General features: G+C 44.2%; 1 protein-coding gene across 4 annotated transcripts in view; it reads right to left on the bottom strand.

Annotated features, from left to right (window-relative positions):
- The window catches only part of LOC122565518 (CREB-regulated transcription coactivator 1-like), a 158,355-nt gene that overhangs the window by 13,826 nt on the left and 124,129 nt on the right, over nt 1-20,400 (bottom strand). Inside the window, exon 14 of one of the 4 annotated variants that reach the window (XM_043721566.2) lies at nt 4,332-4,594. The exons of the other annotated variants lie outside the window; for them this stretch is intronic. Within the exon in view, the coding sequence (XP_043577501.1) occupies nt 4,557-4,594 (38 nt within the window). The 3' untranslated portion in view covers nt 4,332-4,556. Of the gene's footprint in view, nt 1-4,331; nt 4,595-20,400 lie in introns of those variants that run through there. 4 annotated transcript variants of the gene reach the window in all.

Here is a 20,400-nt window from a genome sequence, read left to right as displayed (position 1 = left end):
ATCCTCAGTCCTCAGGATAACATTTCTGCTATTGGACTACTCCTTCTGTCTATACTGGTACCTTAGCATTTGCTGTTGCTTTTTTTGTCACCTCACAACCAGCTTCTCTGCTCTACACCCTGTCAAATTCTACACTGTTGAATCAGAAACCTCTGCATTGCCTGAGCCTCCATTCACATTAAATCGCAATGGTAAAGTAAGTTCCCCAATTGGGTCAAATGAACAACGCCAGTCAGGGAGCCCTGGCTGACAGATGTAAACAAAAGCATCAGAGGTTCTGTTCACCCTCAGATGGTTTTGAGGAAGTTGGACCAGCATCAAGGACGAGGTACATGTAAATAAAGGGCGACTTGGTGACGCGATACCAGTCTTTGTGAAGTTGGGTATAGTTACATTTCTCTATTTCAAAATAATTGAAGATAACAAAAAATAGCATTGACAGCCCACAAGGGGCACTGTAACAAAGGTAAAAATCTCAAAGAAAACTTACAAAAGTTTAAATTAAAATGCTTCCGCAGTGTCTACAGCTTGTGCAAGGCCTGAAGCATACCAGTGGACCACATGACCCCTCTCAAAGAATCTCTAGTGCAACCACAAAAGAAGCAGTCAGATGCAAAAATATCTCATTGCCCATTGCAGTATCAAAACCCATTTTGGTCTTCAGGACCATGACACTGGGCTGAAGAGCTCCATTACCTAATAACTGAACAGGTTTTCTATGTTTCTATGATGCTTTCAGAAATCTGGTAGACATGTATCTCAACGCTGCTTGGCTTCTCGCCGGACATTCGTATCCTACCATTCACTGTGCATTCACCTGCAACTGGTGCAATTCAAATTCAATTAATAAATCCAAAATGTAATGCTACTCTCAGTAATGCTAACCATGTGAAGGCAAAAACAATGTAATATGCCAATAATAGTTAAAACCCATCTGGTTCACTAATGCTCTTTGGTGTTGGGAATCTGCCATTCTTAGTTGGTCTGACCGGACTTTAGATTGCTAAAACTGTGGTTGACTCCTCACTGTCCTCTACAAGAAAATGCCAAGCAAGATACTCCGTTCAAGGGCAAGCAGGGACAGATAATAAATGCCGATCCTGCCAGATGCCCACATTCTAAAAAGGAATAAACAAAAGATTTAGCCACTCACCTGGCCACTTGAAGTCATATAGCAGAGAAACAAACCCTGCGGTCCAACCAGTCCATGCCAAACTTAATCCTAAACTAATCTAGGCCCATCTGCCTGTTCCTAGACCATAACCCTCCAAACCTTTCCTATTCATGTACTTATCCAAATGTCTTTTAAACATGGTAACCGTATCCACATCCAACAATTTCTCAGGAAATTCTTTCCATACGCAAACCACCCTGTGTAAAAACAATTTGCCCCTTATGTCTTTTTAAAAATTTCTGTCCTTCATTGATCTGTTCCTGCAGTCTACAGCTTTGATCCTCATTATCAATTGCCACAGTACCAATTGTCGTGTCATGTACAAATGCCTTGAATGCTCCCGACATTTAACTCCAAATCACTGATATATGTCAGAAAAGGCAACGAACCTAGTACTGGACCTTCAAAATCCCCAGTCTCCCAATCACAAACATCCACTGACTATAATCCTCTGGTCATGTTATTCAACCAGTTTTGACCCATTTTGACATTTACTCTCCAATTCCACGGACTTTTATCAATCTGATTAGTCTTCCAAAATGAGAACTCAAAAGTCTTCCTATAATCCCTGTAGACTACCTCAAATGCACATCTTCATTTATTATTCTTGTTATGCACATCGAGGGCCGAAAGGCCTGTTCTGCACTGTATTTGTTCTATGTTAGCTCCTCAAAAATTCCAACTAAATTATTCATCCACGACTTACCCTGTAACAACTACATGCTGTCTGACCTTGATTAATCGGTGCTGCTCTAAACATCATGACCCAAAAATCTTTTGAAATAACTCCAGAGGCTGGTATCCCATCACCAAGTCACCTTTTATTTACACAGGCACAGTACTTGATGCTGATCCGGCTTTCTCAGAGCTAGATCTCAGAGTGAACAGAACTCTGCTTAGACTTGTTAGTCCCCCCAATTGGATCAGGTCAACAGCCCTAATCAGGGAACTCAGATTCTAAGAGATCCATCTGGTTGACCTCGAAACAATCACAACCTCCGTTATCTTCTAAGTCCAGAGACATAGGTGGTTCTTTTACTTGTAGCGTCTCCTGGGGTGTTTCTGCAATGGGTCCGGTTCCTCCAACTCAGCCTCAGATATGGGCCGTGTGAACCAGAACATAGTGCAAATATTGGACCTGGAGGACCTTGGGGGAAATTCATCCTCTTCTTCAGTTAGTAAAGGCATTGAGGCTATGGTATCCGCTGTGTCCATCTCAGACTCTGAGGTTTCTAAGACACCAGATGGAAGGAGACAACCCACAGGCTCTGAGAGATTTTCCAGCTCTTCTGAGGGGTTGGGTATGTTTTGCTCCATTTTCATTTGAGAGTTTGCAGCTTTCATACGGTCTACATGCTTGTTCAGGACCGTCTCCGCTGCCAACTTTGTACGTCATGGGACCTGATCTCGCTTCAACATTGCCCGTTGACCCATGCTTTTATTCCTGATGAAGGGCTTTTGCCCGAAACGTCGATTTTGCCTGTCCTCGGATGCTGCCTGAATTGCTGTGCTCTTCCAGCACCACTGATCCAGGACCATGGAGGGTCTTTGTCTATGGTTTCAGCACCAAACTTCATCCCCTGAAGTAAAGTCATTCTCTCGTTTAGAGGAGTCTGGTGTCTGGCACTGGCATTCCGGGTGTTGTTTCACCCTCCCCAGGTCGAGGAAGATCAGATTTAACTTTCTCTCCATTAGCAAGTCTGCTGGAGTTATCCCTGTAGTTGCATGAGGGGTGGTCCTGCATCAAATGGGAACCAGGGCAGTTTGGTATTGAGTGAAATTGTAGGCGGTTTCTTTAAGCCTGCCTTCAAAGTTTAGACTGCTGGATCACTGGATGATGGATGATATGGAGCTGCCCTTATATGCTGAATGCCATTTGACTTTAGGAAATACTCTCATTCTCTGCTGATAAATAATGGCCCGTTCTCTGTGACCATTTAATTTGATTGGCTCTGATTTGGGTGTTGCTCAGCAATTTAACTGTTCCATGCCAGATGTAGGTGGGCTTTCACAGTGTGCACTCGACTGGATACTGGCCTTTGAGTTCTCTTACACAATTCAGGCCAAGTGGGACTCTATTGCTGTCTAGAGTTTACATACTGGCAGCAACTATAATGGCTTGCCAGCCCAAATCCTGAATAAAATGTTAACTTGTTTGGCTGAAGATTGGCTTTGTTTTGGGGCTTTTACTGTGGCTGATCCAGAGCTCCTCTGTTCAAGGTATGCCCTCAGTGAGGCTATGCAATTAGTTTCACTCAAGTGGCGTCCAGGTCCATTAGCATACCCTCAAACTCCATTTGAAATTTGCTGCATTTTCTAATGACAAAGCCAATTGTGGTGCCTGTTTAAAGTCCAAATGGGCTTCAGATGGTCATCCCCTTTGCCTAGTTATGTCATTAATCCTACATACCAAATGGTCTCTCAGTAACACATTAATGATTAAACCAAAGTCACATGCAGCCATCTTAACCTTGTCAAATCTTCCAACATAGATTCCCCTGGTTCTCAAACTGCCAACTAAAACCAATTTCATCTCAGAATTAGAGGAGTCTTAGGGTCATAATATTCCTTGATCAAATCTGTCAACTGTTGAAGGTTTTAGTATCTGGTGTCTCAGGAAAATTTAGGTTCCTCACAACTGAAAAAACTGCGGGTCCACAAGGAGTCAGGAGAATTACTCCCTGCTTTTCATTTGCTCCAATATCATTATCCCACTCTTGTTGCTACTGAGATGACTCCAGAGAGGCTGGTCTATCACCAAATCACTTTATTTATATGTGAAAGTACTTGATGCTGGTCCAGCTTCCACAGAGCCAGCTCTCAGAGTGAACAGCACCTCTGACACTCCTGTTTATAATCTGTCAGCCAGGGCTCCCTGACTGGACAAGCCCCAATCTAGGAATGCATTCCGTGAGGTCCATCTGGCTGATTTTCATCATAATCACTACACCTTTCTAATCAAATGTAGACTACTGAGGTTAGCCTGACTGACACATCACTCATTCGTACCCATACTTGATTTTTAAACAATAGAACAATTTTTTCCATGCTTTTGCAGCCAGAGAAGGTTGGAAAACATTGGTCAGAGCCGCTTCTATTTTTCTCCTCATTTCTATGAACAGTTTTGAACACATTTCATCCGGTCTGGTTATTTATTTAGTTTCAAAGAATGCTAATCCCTTAATATTTCTGTTTTGATTATGTTCATTTAATTTTTTTACTCCTCCTCAACTATAATATTTGCATACATTCCTTTTTCTTTTAATTTATTCTTTCATGAAGTGTGGGTGTTGCTAGTAAGCCCAGGACTTGCTTCCCATTTCCAATTGTCCTTGAACAGGCTTGCTAGGCCATTTCAGAGGGCAGTTAAGAGCCAGTTATATTAGTGCGGCCGGACACACAATAACATCAGACCAGGATCTGTTGGCAGAACATTAGTGAATCAGATTTTTTTTTAATTAAAGCAACATTCAACAATAACCTCATCGTCATTATTACTAAAATCTACATTTGAGTCCTAGATTCCATGGTGGGATTTGGATGCACAAGCACTAGCCTAAGTCTTGGGATTACTCATCCACTGGTACTGCCCTTAATCATCAACTCGTCTCCTTAATGAAGAGGCATGTGAAGTATTCAGTAAAAATCATGCCACAACTTCCACCTCAAAAAACAAGTTCCCTTTTTGTTTTTTGCCATTATCCACTTGATGTTTATGTATTTATAATAAGTCGCTTTGTATTTCAGTTTATTTCACTTGCCAAAACTTTTCCATTCCTTCTTTGCATTTCTAATATTATTTTTAATTTCACCCATGCACTTTCAATGCACCTCCTTGCTATCTATAGTGGTGAACTCTCAATATCTGCCATAGAATCACACAGCATGAAAACAGACCCTTCAATCCACTTGCCCATGCCAACCAGGTTTCCCAAACTAAACTAGCCCCATTTGTCTGCGTTTGGCCCATATCCCTATAAACCTTTCCTTTGCATGTACCTGTCCAAGCGTCTTTTAAATGGTGTAACTGTACCTCTCTACAACCTCCTCTGATGGTTCATTCCATATCTGCACCACCCTCTATATGAAAAGGTTACCCCTCGGGTCCTTTTTAAATCCTTCCCCTCTCACCTTAAACCTACATCCTCTAGATTTGGACTTCCCTGCCCTAGGGAAAAGACCTTGACTAATCACTTTATCTATTACCCTATTGATTTTATGAACTTCTATCAGGTCACCCCTCAGCACCCTACACTTCATGGGAAAAAAGTCCCAGCCGATCCAGACTCTCCTTACAACTCAAATCTTCCAGTCTCGGTAACATCCTTTTAATTCTTTTTTGCACCCTTTCCATCTAAAAACATCCTTCCAAAGCAGGGCAACCAGAATTGTAAGTACTACTCCAAATGTGGCCTTTCCAATGTCTTACAGAGCAGTAAGACAACCTCCCAATTCCTGCATTCAATGCACTGATCAACGAAGGCAAGCATGTCAAACGCTTTCTTTATCGCACGGTCTACCTGTGACACCACCTTCAAGGAACTATGCACCTGCACCCCTAGCTCTCTGTTCAACAATACTCGCCAAGGACGACCATTAAATGCAAAAGGCCTGTCCTGGTTTGTCTTACCAAAATACAACATCTTGCATTTATCAGAATTAAACTCCACTTGCTATTTCTCGATCCACTGACCTAATTGTTCAAGATCCTGTTGCAATCATAGATAACCTTCTTCACTGACCATGAGACTACCAATCTTGCAGTCATCTGCAAACTTACCAACCATGCCACCTATATTCTCATCCAAATCATTTGCATAAATGACAAATAACAGTGGATCCAGTACTGATGCTTATGACACACCACTGGTCACAGGCTTCTAGTCTGAACAACAACCCTCTACCACCACCCTGTCTCCTACTGCTAAGCCAATTTTGTATTCAATTGGCTAGCTGTCCCTGGATATCATGTGATACAACTTTACTAACCAATATGCCATGTGGTTTCTTGTTGAAGACCTTGCTAAAGTCCATGTAGACAAAGTCTACTGCCTTGTCTTCATCTATCTTCTGGGTCACTTCTTCAAAAAAGGAACAAAATCAAACTTATGAGACACTATTTTCCACGCACAAAGCCATGTGGGCTATCCCTAATCATTTAGATCCGGTCTCTCAGAATTCCCTTCAACAACTTAGCTACCAATGACGAAGGGCTCACTGGTCTGGGTTTTCCTTGCAGCCTTTCTCAAATAATGGCATGCTCAAGCTTTCAGGCACCTCACCCATGGCTGTCAATGATACAAAGGTCTCTGCTTGTGACCCTGCAATTTCTTCCTTAGCTTCCCACAATGCCCTAAGATACACTTGATCAGGTCCTGCGATTAATCTACTTTATGCATTTGCGTCCTTTTTCTTGACCAGAGCCTCAATATTTCTAGTCAGCCAGTGTTCCTTACTCCTGCCAGCCTTGTCCTTCACCCTAGCATGAAAATGCTGACCCTGAACTCATTATCTCACTTTTGAAAGCCTCCCACTTGCCAGATGTCCCCTTACCTGTGTACAGCCTCTCTCAAACAACTTTTGACAGGTGCGTCTGATATCAAAACTGGCCTTGCCCAATTTAGAACTTTAACCTGTGGACTGGGCCTATCCTGTCCCATAACTATTTTAAAACTATTCAAGATAGTATGTTGTGTCCCTGGATCCAAGGATCAAGGATGTCTCTGAGTGGGCACAGGAAATTCTAAAAGGAGAGGGTTTGGAGCCTGATTTCCTGATCCACATTGGTACTAATGACATACTTCGGAAGAGAGATGAGGTCTTGTAAAGGGAATTTAGGGAGATGGGTGGTAAATTGAAATGCAGGACCTCTCAGATTGTAATCTTGGGATGACCCCCCGATGCCACGTACTAATAAGGCCAGAAATAGGAAGATAACACAATTGAATATGTGGCTAATGAAATGATGTAGGAGGGAGGGCTTCAGATAGCTGTATCATTTGAGATCTGTTCTACGACAGAAGGAACCTAACAAGAAGGATGATTGTACCAAAACTGGAAGAGCACCAAAGTCCTTGCCGGGAAGTTTGCTAGTGCTACTGAGGAGGATTTAAACTACTGTGGTGGGGGTGTGGGAACCAGAGCAGTCAGTCATCATGCACAGAGACTGAGGAGATAATAGAGGTTGTCAAGTAAGTCTAATACGTAAAAACAGACAGGACTAGGTTAATGGGCATGTGGGACTAGCAATGTGAAACGTATTATTTAAGCACAAGGAGTATAACGGATAAGGCAGATGAGCTTACAGCCTAGACGAGTACATGGAACTATGATGTTGCAGTAATTAGAGAAATTTGGTTCAGAGAATGGTAGCTCAATGTTCCTTAGTTCAGGTATTCCAGCCGTGATACAGGGATGTAAAAGGATCTGGGAAATATTAATTACCGATTAAGGAGAATGTCACAATTGCACTGAGAAAGGATATCTAGGAGGACTCATCCATTGAGGCAATATGAATAAAATTCAGGAATAAGAAAGGTTCAATCACCTTGATGACACTATACAAATGACTCCCAAAAGCCAGTGGGAGATAGAGGAATAGGTAAGTTCAATGAAGAGCTGATGGCCTTGTGGTATTATAACTAGACTATTAATCCAGATATTCAGGTAATAATCTGGACACCCAGGTTCAAATCCTGCCATGGCAGATGGTGGAATTTAACTCAATAAAAAAAAAATCTGGAATTAAGAGTGCAATGATAACCACAAATCTATTGTCGATTGTTGCTAAACTGGGGTAAGGCAAATTATAACAGTATTAGGCAGGAACTGGAGAAATTAAGATTGGGGCAACTGTTTGAGGGTAAATCCACATCTGACATGTGGGAGTTTTTTAAAGGCTATCTTATCAGAGTTCAGGATTAGCATGTTCCTGTGAGGACGAAAGATAAGGCAAGAGTTGGGAACCCTGGATGACAAGAAATGTTGAAAATTTAGTCAAAAAGAGAAAGAAAGCATATATAAGGTTTAGGAAACTGAGAAGGCTCTTGAGGAATAAAAAGAAAGCAGGCTAGGATTTAAATAAGAATTCAGGAGGGCGAAAGGGACCATGAAATATCCAAGGCAAGTAGGATTAAGGAGGATCTCAAGGGATTTCATATGTAGATTAGGAAAAAGAGGGTAGCTTGGAAAAGCGCAAGTCCACTCAATTCACTCAAAGGAGCAGAGGATAAAGGAAGCATTTAGAGTCATAGTTATACAGCACAGAAACAGATCCTTTGGTCCAACTTGTCCATGCCAACCAGACATCCCAATCAGACCTTGTCCCAATTACCAGCATTTAGCCCATATCCGTTCAAACCCTTTCTATTCATATACCCATTCAGATATACACCAACATCCTCTTTAATGTTGTAACTGTACCAGCCTCCACCAGCTCATTCTATACATGTATCACCGTCTGCATGAAAAAGCTACCCTTCAGGTCCTTGTAAAATCTTTCTCCTCTCACCATAAACTAACGCCCTCCAGTTTTGGACTCCGCCATGCAGGGCTTTACTATGCCTCTAATAATTTTATAAATCTCTATAAGATCACCTTTCAACCTCCACCACTCCAGGGAAAATAGCCCCAGTTGATTCAGCCTCTCCTTATACCCCTATAATCCAGTCCCAGCAACAATGTCCTGTATCTAATTTAAATGTTTCACTATCAGATTACCTAATCTTACTTGCATTGCCACTAAACGTGAGTGGTGTGTGAGTACTAGAAGTACTTCTACCTTCTGAGCACTGTCAAACCAATACATCCAGTTTACCTACCAATTGAATCAACCTGAGCTTTGAAAGTTCACTTAAGACCATCAGGGACAACTCGGCCTTCCACAGGAAATTTCCAGTGGCATTTATTATCTGCAGTACCTAACCTGCCCTTTTCATCACGTTCATTAGTTACCAATACCATACTGCAAATCCTTGTTATTTCTGAATAAAAGCAAATTACTGCAGATGCTGGAAACTGAAACCAAAAGAGAAAATGCTGGAAAATCTCAGCAGATCTGGCAGCATCTGTAAGGAGAGAAAAGAGCTGACGTTTCGAGTCTAACTGATCCTTTGTCAAAACTCCAGTTAAAATCACCCAACACAAGGTTATAGTCCAACAGCTTTTTCCTGTCAAGGAGCAGCAGGAGACAGAGCGAAGGTGATGCTTGGGACCAGGAGATTGCCAGGAAGGTAAGGACTTAGTATATATTTGGACAGCAGCTAAACCCAAGATACTACACATGCTGTAGCTCCCTCCTGCTCCCCTCCTCTATTCAGAAGCAAAGGACTCTGTAAGGTAAGGCTTTTTCTTTTCTTTTATATATTTAAGTTGAATTAAGTTTAGTTAGTTGAATTAAGATTAGATAAGATTAGATTATTTACAGTGTGGAAACAGGCCCTTCGGCCCAACAAGTCCACATTGACCCGCCAAAGCGCAACCCACTCAGACCCATTCCCCTACATTTACTACTTCACCTAACACGACGGGCAATTTAGCATGGCCAATTCACCTAACCTGCACATCTTTGGACTGTGGGAGGAAACCGGAGCACCCAGAGGAAACCCACACAGACACGGGGAGAATGTGCAAACTCCACACAGTCACGGGGAGAATGTGCAAACTCCACACAGTCAGTCGCCTGAGGCGGGAATTGAACCCGGGTCTCTGGCGCTGTGAGGCAGCAGTGCTAACCACTGTGCCACCGTGCCGGCTAAGGCTTATAACCTCAGACCCGTGTCATGTGTCTCTTGCTTGATGTTGGAGTTCAGGGACGTAGCTAACATCCCTGACTCTTACACTTGCAAAACGTGTGCCCAGATGCAGCTTTGTTCGACCGCATGGTGGCTCTGGAGCTGCAGATGGACTTAATGTGGAGCATCTGCGTTGCTGAGGAGGTTGTGAATGACAGGTTAAGTGAACTGGTCACACTGTACATTATCATCTCCCTCCAAAATAGGTATATCGTTTTGGACACTGCTGGGGGAGATGGCTCACCAGGGGAGGGCAGCAATTGCCAGGATCATGGCACCGGGGCGGGCACTGCTGTTCAGAAGGTGGGAAAGAGACTCGTAGGGCCATAATCATAAGGATTCTATTGTAAGGGAAGTAGATAGGCGGTTCTGTGGCCGAAAACGAGAATCCTGGATGGTATGTTGCCTCCCAGGTACTTGGGTCAAGGATGTCACTGATTGACTGCAGAACATTCTGAAAGGGGAGGGTGAACAGCCAGTTGTCATGGTGCATATAGGCACCAAAGATTTAAGTAAAGAAACGAGATGAGGTCCTGAAAGCAGAATTCAGGGAGCGAAGAGAGAAGTTAAAGAGGAGGACCTCAAAGGTAGTGATCTCAGGATTGCTACCAGTGCCATGTGCTAGCCAGGGTAGAAATGAAAGAATAGGCAGGATGAACACGTGGCTTGAGGGATGGTGTAGGATGGACAGGTTCATATTTGTGGGACATTGGGACTATTACAAATTGGCTGGTCTACACCTGAACCAGACTGGAACTAGTGTCTTTGGCGGAGTTTTTGCTACTGTTGTTGTGGAGGGTTTAAACTAAGTGGCAGGGGGCTGGGAACCAGAAGAGAAGACTAGTAGACAGCAAAGTGGAAACTAGAGACAGTAAGGAACAGGATCATGAAGTTAGCATTACTAAGTGGAGAGTAGGCAGACAACAGATGAACGCAAAAGAACTGGTGGTCTGAAGGGCATATACTTTATGCAAGGAGTATAGTGAGTAAGGCAGATGAACTTAGGGTTTGGATTGGTGCCTGGGAGTATGACGTAATTATGATCACAGAGACTTGGTTGAAGGAAGGGCATGAATGGCAACAAAATGTTCCAGGATAGAGATGCTTCAGACAGGACAAGGAGGGAAGTAAAAAGAGGGATGTGGGGGTGGAGTTGCATTGCTGGTCAGGGATGCTATCACAGCTGTGCTAAAGGAGGACACTATGGAGGGCTTGAGCAGTGAGGCATTATGGGCAGAGCTGAGAAATAAGAAGGGTGCAATTACATTGTTAAGGCTGTATTACAGGCCTCCCAACAGTGAGCATGAGGTAGAAGAACAAATAGGTGAACAGATTATGGAAAGATGTCAAGCCAATGGGGGGGTGGTGATGGGAGATTTTAATTTTCCCAACACTGACTGGGATACACTTAGCGTCAGAAGTCTGGATGGGTCAGAATTTGCAAGGAGCATCCAGGCAAGTTTTCTAGAGCAGTATGTCAATAGTCCAACTAGGGAACAGGCCGTACTGGACCTGGTGTTGGGGAATGAGTCAGGTGGTGGAAGTTGCAGTGGGCATTTCTTTGGGAAATGTGACCACAATTCTGTAAGTTTTAGAATACTCGTAGACAAGGATGAGAGTGGTCCTAAGGGAAGAGTACTAAACTGGGCCAAGACCAATTCAGCAGAAGTTGGGAAATGTGGATTGGGAGCAGCTATTTGAAGGGAAGTCCACATTTAATATGTGGGAGGTTTTCAAAGATAGGTTGAAGATAGGACAGGATAGGCATGTCCCTTTGAAAACAAGGCATAGGAAAGGCAAGATTTGTGAACCGTGGATGACAGGAGAAATCGTGCAACTAGCCAAGAGGAAAAAGGAAGCCTACATAAGGTCCAGGCAGCTAAGAACAGAACAGGCTTTGGAGGAATATCGGGAGAGTAGGACCAATCTTAAACAAGGACGCAAGCAGGCTAAAAGGGGTCATGAAATAATTTTAGTGAGCAGAATTAAGGAGAATCTCAAGGCCTTTTATTCATATATAAGAAGCAAGAGGGTAACTAGAGAAAGGGTTGGCCCACTAAAGGATAAGGAAGCACGATTGTGTGTCGAACCGGAGAGAATGGGTGAGATTCTGAATGATTACTTTACATCAGTGTTCTCGGAGGAGAGGGACATGATGAATGTTGAGATTAGAGATAGAAGTTTGATTACTTTGGATCACATTAACATAAAGGAGGGAGGATGTGTTGAGTAGACTAAAGGATATTAAGGTTGACAAATCCCCAGGACTGGATGGGATCTATCCCAGGTTGCTGAGGGAGGCGAGAGGGGAAATAGCTGGGGCCCTGACAGATATCTTTGTAGTATCCTTAAACACAGGTCAAGTGTCGGAGGACTGGAGAGTTGCTAATGTCACCCTGTTCAAGAAGGGTAGTAGGGATATTCCAGGTAACTAGATCAGTGAGCCTGATGTCAGGGATCAGTGTTGGGGCCACTGTTGCTTGTGATATATATAAATGATCTGGAAGAGGGCATTGGTGGTCTGATCAGTAAGTCTGTAGATTACATGAAGATTGGTGGAGTAGCAGAAGCATAGGGACTGTCAAAGAATACAGGAGAATATAGATAGACTGGAAAATTGGGCGGTAAAGTGGCAGATGGAGTTCAATCTGGGCAAATGTGAGGTGATGCATTTGGGAAGTCTAATTCTACAGCGAGCTATACTGGAAGAGCCTTGGGAAAAGTTGATGAGCAGAGAGATCTGGGAGTTCACAAGGCGGCACAGTGGCTCAGTGGTTAGCACAGCACTAGGGTCCCAGGTTCGTTTCCAGCCTCGGGTGACTGTCTGTGTGGAATTTTCACATTCACCCAGTGTCTGCATGGGTTTTCTCCTGCAGTCCAAAGATGTGCAGGCAAGGTGAATTGGCCATGCTGAATTGCCCATAGTGCTAGGTGCATTAGTCAGAGGGAAATGGGTCTGGGTGGGTTACTCTTCGGAGAGTCAGTGTGGACTTGTTGGGCTGGGGTGCCCGTTTCCACACTAGGGAATCTAATCTAATCCATTGTACCCTGAAGGTGCCTGCACAGATGGATAGAGTGGTCAAGAAGGCATATGGTATGCTTGCCTTCATCAGACAGGGTATTGAGTACAAGAGCTGGCAGGTCATGTTAAAATTGTACAAGACTTTGGTTCAGCCGCATTTAGAATACGGTGTACAGTTCTGGTCGCCACATTACCAAAAGGATGTGGACGCTTTGGAGAGGGTGCAGAGAGGTTTACGAGGATGGTTGCCTGGTATGTAAGGTGCTAGCTTTGAAGAGAGGTTGACTAGGTTAGGATTGTTTTCATTAGTAAAAAGAAGAATCGGGGGGACCTGATTGAGGTACAAAATCATGAAGGGTATTGACAGTGTAGATAGAGATAAGCTCTTACTCCAGAGTGAAGGATTCAATAACGAGAGGTCTTGCATTCAAGGTTAGAGGAGAAAAGTTTAAGGGGGATGCATGCGGCAAGTACTTTACACAGAGAGTGGTAGGTACCTGGAACGCGTTGCCAGTAGAGGCAGGCACAAGAGATTCATTTAAGGTGCATCTGGACAGATGCAGGAGTAGGTGGGGAGCAGAGGGATACAGATCCTTAGGAATAGGGCGATAGGTTTAAGACAGTGGATTTGGATCAGGAAAGGCTTGGAGGGCTGAAGGGCCTGTTCCTTGGCTGCAAATTTTCTTTGTTTATTTGGAAGCATTAACTTTCGGAGCACTGCTCCTTCATCAACTACTAGTGCTTCCAAATAAACCTTTTGGACTATATAACCTGATGTTGTGTGATGTTTAACTTTGTCCACTCAGTGCAACACTGGCTCCTCCACATCATAATACTCCCGGTGTGATCTCACCAAGGCTCTGTATAACTGAACCAAGACATCCTGCTGCTGTACTTGAATTTCCTTACTCTGAAAGGCAATGCACCATGTTTCCTAGCTCCCATCAGTTCTGAGGAAGGGTCACTCAATTTGAAAAGTCAACTCTGATGTCCTTCCACAGATGCTGCCAGATCTGCTGGAGCCTTCAGCTTTTCCAGCATTCTGGTTTTGTTTCGGATTTATAGCATCTGCAGTTCTTTCAGTTTTATTTGCCTTCTTCACTGTCTACTGCACCTACATGTTTACTTGCTGCAACTAGTGTACAAGGACACCCAGGTCTCACTGAACCACCCCTCCTTGATCAATCTGTTGCCATTCAGATGATAATTTGATGTTTTGCTACTAAAGTGGATAACCCCACCCCACATTTATCCATGTCACACTTCATTACCACACATTTGCCCACTCTCTCAACTTGTTCAAATCACACTGATGCATCTGTGATCATCCACACAGCTCACCTTGCCACGCAGCTTTGTGTTGTTTTTAAATGTGGAGATATTACATTAATTCACACATCCAAATCATTTATATTGCGATTAGCTAGGGTTCAAGCACTGATCTCTGTGGTATCTAATTAATCACTCCCACTCAGAAAACGACTTGTTTATTCCTACACTTTGTTGACTTTCTGCCAACAATTTCTGTCTCCAAGCCAGAACACTATCCCCAATCCCATGCATGTTCAATTTTACATGGTAGGCTCTTATATATGCAAACAGACACAAAAACAAAAAAAATGGTCTTATGCATAGAGTAGAAGAAAAAGAATGTTCAGGACATGAATCAATGGTACCAGCCCTCAGGATTTGACAGTGTGTTCCTTTTGTTTCTCAAATCATTCAGTTCTCATTTTTTTCCCTCCTTCAGGTTGTTTAATTTTTTTAAACAAGAAACCATAGAAACAATACAGTGCAGAAGGGGCTATTTGTCCCATCTTGTCCATGCTGACCCAAAGACACCCAGATGCCCTATTCAATCCCATCTTCCTGCACAAGGCCCATAGCCCTGCAGCTTACAACACTTATGATGGAAACCAGATACACTTTTTAAAAAAGGGTTTAAAGGTCTCTGCCTCCACCACCAACTCAGGTAGCAAATTCCAGACACCCACCACCCTCTAATCCTTCAGCCACTTAGCTTGAATCTATGACCTCTGGTTTATGAACTCTCTGCCAAGGAAAACATGTTGTCTATCCCTCAATTTTGTACACCTCAATGACACCCCTCAGCCTTCTCTGTTCCAAGGAAAACAACCCCAATCTCTCCGCGTAGCTACATTTCTTCAGCCTTGGCAACATTTTAGTAAATCTTCTCTGCATTCTCTCCAGAGGAAGTAAGTCTTTCCTGTATTGCAGTGACCAGAAATGCACACAACACTCCAGTTGTGGCCTCACCAGCACCTTGTACAGTTTCATCATTATTTCCTACTTTTGTATTCTATACCTCTGCCAATGAAGGAAGGCATTCCATATGCCTTCTTTACAACCTTATCCATCTGTACCGCAACCTTTAAGGACCTGTGCACTTGCACACTTAGAACTCTCACATCAACTACTCATCTCCATATATTCATGTTTATTGTGTATTCCTTTTTACTGTTTGACCTCCATAAACACAAAATATCACATTTTTCAGAGTTGAACTCCATCTGCCTCTTATCTGTTCACTCCACTATTCCATCTATATCTTTAACTCATCCATGCCTTTCTAAGTGACAGTTTATTTGATCGGTCAGGACTGATTCTAACGATTTGCCACCACCAAATTAAGACTAATTGGCCTATAAAATTGTTTGGTATTTCCTTTGTATCCTTTTTAAAAGATGGAACCACGCTTGCGTTCCTCTAGTCTCTGGAACCTTATGTGTGTCTAGTGAAGATTGAAAATAATCCTCAGAGCACCTTCTATTTCCACCTCCTTCAGCACCCAAGGAACAATTCATCCTGATCTGGCAATTTATCAGCTTTCAAGGATTCTGGCTCCTCTAAACCTTCCTCTTTCATTATGATTACTTTGTCCAACATTTCACACTGCTCTTCTTGGATTGCTATATCCACATTATCCTTACCCTTTGTGAATATGGAGACAAAGAACTCATTTAAAATTCTTTCTATATCCTCTGCATCTTCACACAAGTTCCGTTCTTCATTTGTGATGGGTCCCACTTTTTATTTAATTATCCTTTTGGTCTTTATATATAATACTGGTAAAGCATCTTTGGGTTTTCCTTTGAGCTTTGACAAAGGGTCAGTTAAGACTCGAAACGTCAACTCTTTTCTCTCCTTACAGATGCTGCCAGACCTGCTGAGACTTTCCAGCATTTTCTCTTTTGGTTTCAGATTCCAGCATCCACAGTAATTTGCTTTTATTGGGTTTTCCTCGACCTTACTTGGTAATATTTTGTCATACGCTCTTTCATTTCCTTATCGCCACTTGATCCCTGTACGTTCTGTACTCCTCTAAGCTATCTGCAGTACTGAGTTCTTTTTTAAAATTAAGATTAGATTCCCTACAGTGTGGAAACAGGCCCTTCGGCCCCCAACCAGTCTACACCAATTCTCCGAAGGGTAACCCACTCAGATCTATCTCCCTCTGACTAATGCACCTAACACCACGGGCAATTTCGCACGGCCAATTCACATGACCTGCACATCGTTGGATTGAGAGGGGAAACCGGAGCACCCGAGGAAACCCACGCAGACACACGGAGAATGTGCAAAGTAGTTGATTAAGGTGCGGTGCTCCGAAAGCTAATGCTTCCAAATCAACAAAGAAAATTTACAGCCAAGGAACAGGTCCTTCGGCCCTCCAAGCCTTTCCTGATCCAAATCCACTGTCTTAAACTTATCGCCCAATTCCAAAGCATCTGTATCCCTCTGCTCCTCACCTACTCATGCATCTGTCCAGATGCACCTTAAATGAATCTCTTGTGCCTGCCTCTAATGGCAATGCGTCCCAGGTACCTACCACTCTCTGTGTAAAGTACTTGCCGCGTGCATCCCCCTTAAACTTTTCTCCTCTAACCTTGAACGCAAGACCTCTCGTTATTGAATCCTTCACTCTGGAGTAAGAGCTTATCTCTATCTACACTGTCAATACCCTTCATGATTTTGTACCTCAATCAGGTCCCCCCGATTCTTCTTTTTACTAATGAAAACAATCCTAACCTAGTCAACCTCTCTTCATAGCTAGCACCTTACATACCAGGCAACCATCCTCGTAAACCTCTCTGCACCCTCTCCAAAGCGTCCACATCCTTTTGGTAATGTGACAACCAGATCTGTACACCGTATTCTAAATGCGGCTGAACCAAAGTCTTGTACAATTTTAACATGACCTGCCAGCTCTTATACTCAATACCCCGTCCGATGAAGGCAAGCATACCATATATGCCTTCTTGACCACTCTATCCATCTGTGCAGGCACCTTCAGGGTACAATGGATTAGATTCCCTCGTGTGGAAACAGGCACCCCAGCCCAACAAGTCCACACCGACCCTCCGAAGAATAATCCACCCAGACCCATTTCCCTCTGACTAATGCATCTAGCACTAAGGGCAATTTAGCATGGCCAAGTCACCTTGCCTGCACATCTTTGGACTGCGGGAGGAAACCCACGCAGATACGGGGAGAATGTGAAAACTCCACACAGAGTCACCCGAAGCTGGAATCGAACCTGGGACCTTGGTGCTGTGAGGCAGCAGCGCTAACCACTGAGCCTCTGTGCCGACTATCATAAGCTTTGTTGTGGTTCTGTTCGCCGAGCTGGGAATTTGTGTTGCAGACGTTTCGTCCCCTGTCTGGGTGACATCCTCAGTGCTTGGGAGCCTCCTGTTAAGCGCTTCTGTGATGTTTTCTCCGGCATTTATTGTGGTTTGTCTCTGCCGCTTCCAGTTGTCAGTTCCAGCTGTCCGCTGCAGTGGTTGGTATATTGGGTCCAGGTCGATGTGCTTATTGATTGAATCAGTGGATGAGTGCCATGCCTCTAGGAATTCCCTGGCTGTTCTCTGTTTGGCTTGTCCTATAATAGTAGTGTTGTCCCAGTCGAAATCATGTTGCTTGTCATCTGTGTGTGTGGCTACTAAGGATAGCTGGTCGAGTCGTTTCGTGGCTAGTTGGTGTTCATGGATACGGATCGTTAGCTGTCTTCCTGCTTGTCCTATGTAGTGTTTTGTGCGGTCCTTTCCTTGCATGAGATTTTGTACACTACATTGGTTTTGCTCATGCTGGGTATCGGGTCCTTTGTTCTGGTGAGTTGTTGTCTGAGACTGGCTGTTGGTTTGTGTGCTGTTATGAGTCCTTGTGGTCACAGTAGTCTGGCTGTCAGTTCAGAAATGCTCTTGATGTATGGTAGTTTGGCAAGTCCTTTGGGTTGTGGTATGTCCTCGTTCCGTTGTCTTTCCCTTAGGCATCTGTTGATGAAATTGCGCGGGTATCCGTTTTTGGTGAATACATTGTAGAGGTGTTCTTCTTCCTCCTTGTGCAGTTCTGGTGTGCTGCAGTGTGTTGTGGCCCTTTTGAACAGTGTCTTGATGCAACTTCTTTTGTGCAAACCAATGTAGTGTACAAAATCCCATGCAAGGACCGCACAAAACACTACATAGGACAAACAGGAAGACAGTTTTTTTTTGAGTGCGAGCAGCAGCTGAGTTTAAACGAACCCGGAAGGCTACAGCTAAGGTGAGACAGTTTGTTTTAAAATTACTTACCGGTAGCGGGCAGCGGTGTTCTTTTTTCTCTTCACAGAAAGAGCGGGAGCAGCAGGGGGAAGTGACGACGACCAGAGGGGCAGCCGGAAGCTGGTGAAGCGCAAGCTTACCTGGGTAGGTTTTTTCCCTATAAAAGCACGCAGGAGAGGAACCCGAGGCACTACAGAGGTAGTGCCTCCCACCCTCCCTCCTCCTCTAACCTAATAATAAGACCCGTTGTGGTAAGTAGGTAAGTGCTGCATTTTGCTTGTTCTATTCTTTAGACCTAGTTTTTTTTTAAAAAGGTTACTTTTAGAGGGATGGCAGTGAAGGCAGTGCAATGTTCCTCTTGCAACATGTTTGAGGTGAGGGATGCCATGGTCGTCCCTACTGATAACACTTGCAGGAAGTGCACCCATCTCCAGCTCCTCCAAGACCATGTTAGGGAACTGGAGCTGGAGTTGGATGAAGTTAGGATCATTCGGGAGGCAGAGGGGGTCATAGGTCGGAGCTTTAGGGAAGTAGTAACTCCAAAGATTGCAGACAGATGGGTGACAGTGATGGGGACTGGGAGGAAGCAGCCAGTGCAGGGACCCCCTGCGGCCGTTCCTCTCAAGAACAAGTATACCGTTTTGGATACTTGTGGGGGGGGACGACTTACCAGGGGTAAGCAATGGGGTTCAGGCCTCTGGCATGGAGCCAGTCCCTGTTGCTCAGAAGGGAAGGGTGGAGAAGAGCAGAGCAATAGTTATTGGGGACTCGATAGTTCGGGGCACAGATAGGCGGTTCTGTGGGGGCAAGAGAGACTCGCGTTTGATATGTTGCCTCCCAGGTGCAAGGGTACGTGATGTCTCTGATCGTGTTTTCCGGGTCCTTAAGGGGGAGGGGGAGCAGCCCGAAGTCGTGGTCCACATTGGCACCAACGACATAGGTAGGAGGAGGGCTGAGGATGTTAGGCAGGGTTTCAGGGAGCAAGGTTGGAAGCTCAGAGTTAGAACTGGTGTCTCTGGTTTGTTGCCGGTGCCACGTGATAGAGAGTCGAGGAATAGGGAGAGAGAACAGTTAAATGCGTGGCTACAGGGATGGTGCAGGAGGGAGGGATTCTGGTATCTGGATAACTGGGGTTCTTTCTGGGGAAGGTGAGACCTCTATAAACAGGATGGTCTACACCTGAACCTGAGGGGCACCGGTATCCTTGGGGGGAGGTTTGCTAGTGCTCTTGGGGGGGGGGGGGGTTTAAACTAACTCTGCAGGGGCATGGGAACCTAGACTGTAGCTTTAGGGTGCAGGACCTGGAGTGTAGGGAGGTTAGGAACATGGCATCAATCTCAAAGGAGGGTAAGTAAGCACTTTGGGGACAGTGACCACAATTCGGTGACTTTTACTCTAGTGATGGAGAGGGATAAGTGTGCACAGCAGAGCAAGAATTATAGCTGGGGGCAGGGAAATTATGATGCGGTGAGGCACGACCTAGGATGCGTGGCTTGGAAAAGTAGGCTTCAAGGCATGGGCACAATTGATATGTGGAGCTTGTTCAAGGAGCAACTATTGAGTGTCCTTGATAAGTATGTACCTGTCAGGCAGGGAGGAAAGGGTCGTGTGAGGGACCCGTGGTTTAATAAGGAATTGGAATCCCTTGTTAAATGGAAGAGGGCGGCCTATGTAAAGATGAGGCGTGAAGGTTCAATTGGGGCGATTCAGAGTTATAAGGTAGCCAGGAAGGATCTGAAGAGAGAGCTAAGAGCAGCAAGGAGGGGACATGAAAAGTCCTCAGTTGGTAGGATTAGGGAAAATCCAAAGGCTTTCTATAGATATGTCAGGAATAAAAGAATGACTAGGGTA

This window comes from Chiloscyllium plagiosum, unplaced genomic scaffold (genome assembly GCF_037043375.1).
Source record: "Chiloscyllium plagiosum isolate Xiang-an unplaced genomic scaffold, Cpla_swu_hap1 HiC_scaffold_28, whole genome shotgun sequence".
Lineage (NCBI taxonomy): Eukaryota > Metazoa > Chordata > Chondrichthyes > Orectolobiformes > Hemiscylliidae > Chiloscyllium > Chiloscyllium plagiosum.
Note: the sequence above shows the minus strand (reverse complement) of the source record. Positions and strands in the feature narration are given on the sequence as shown.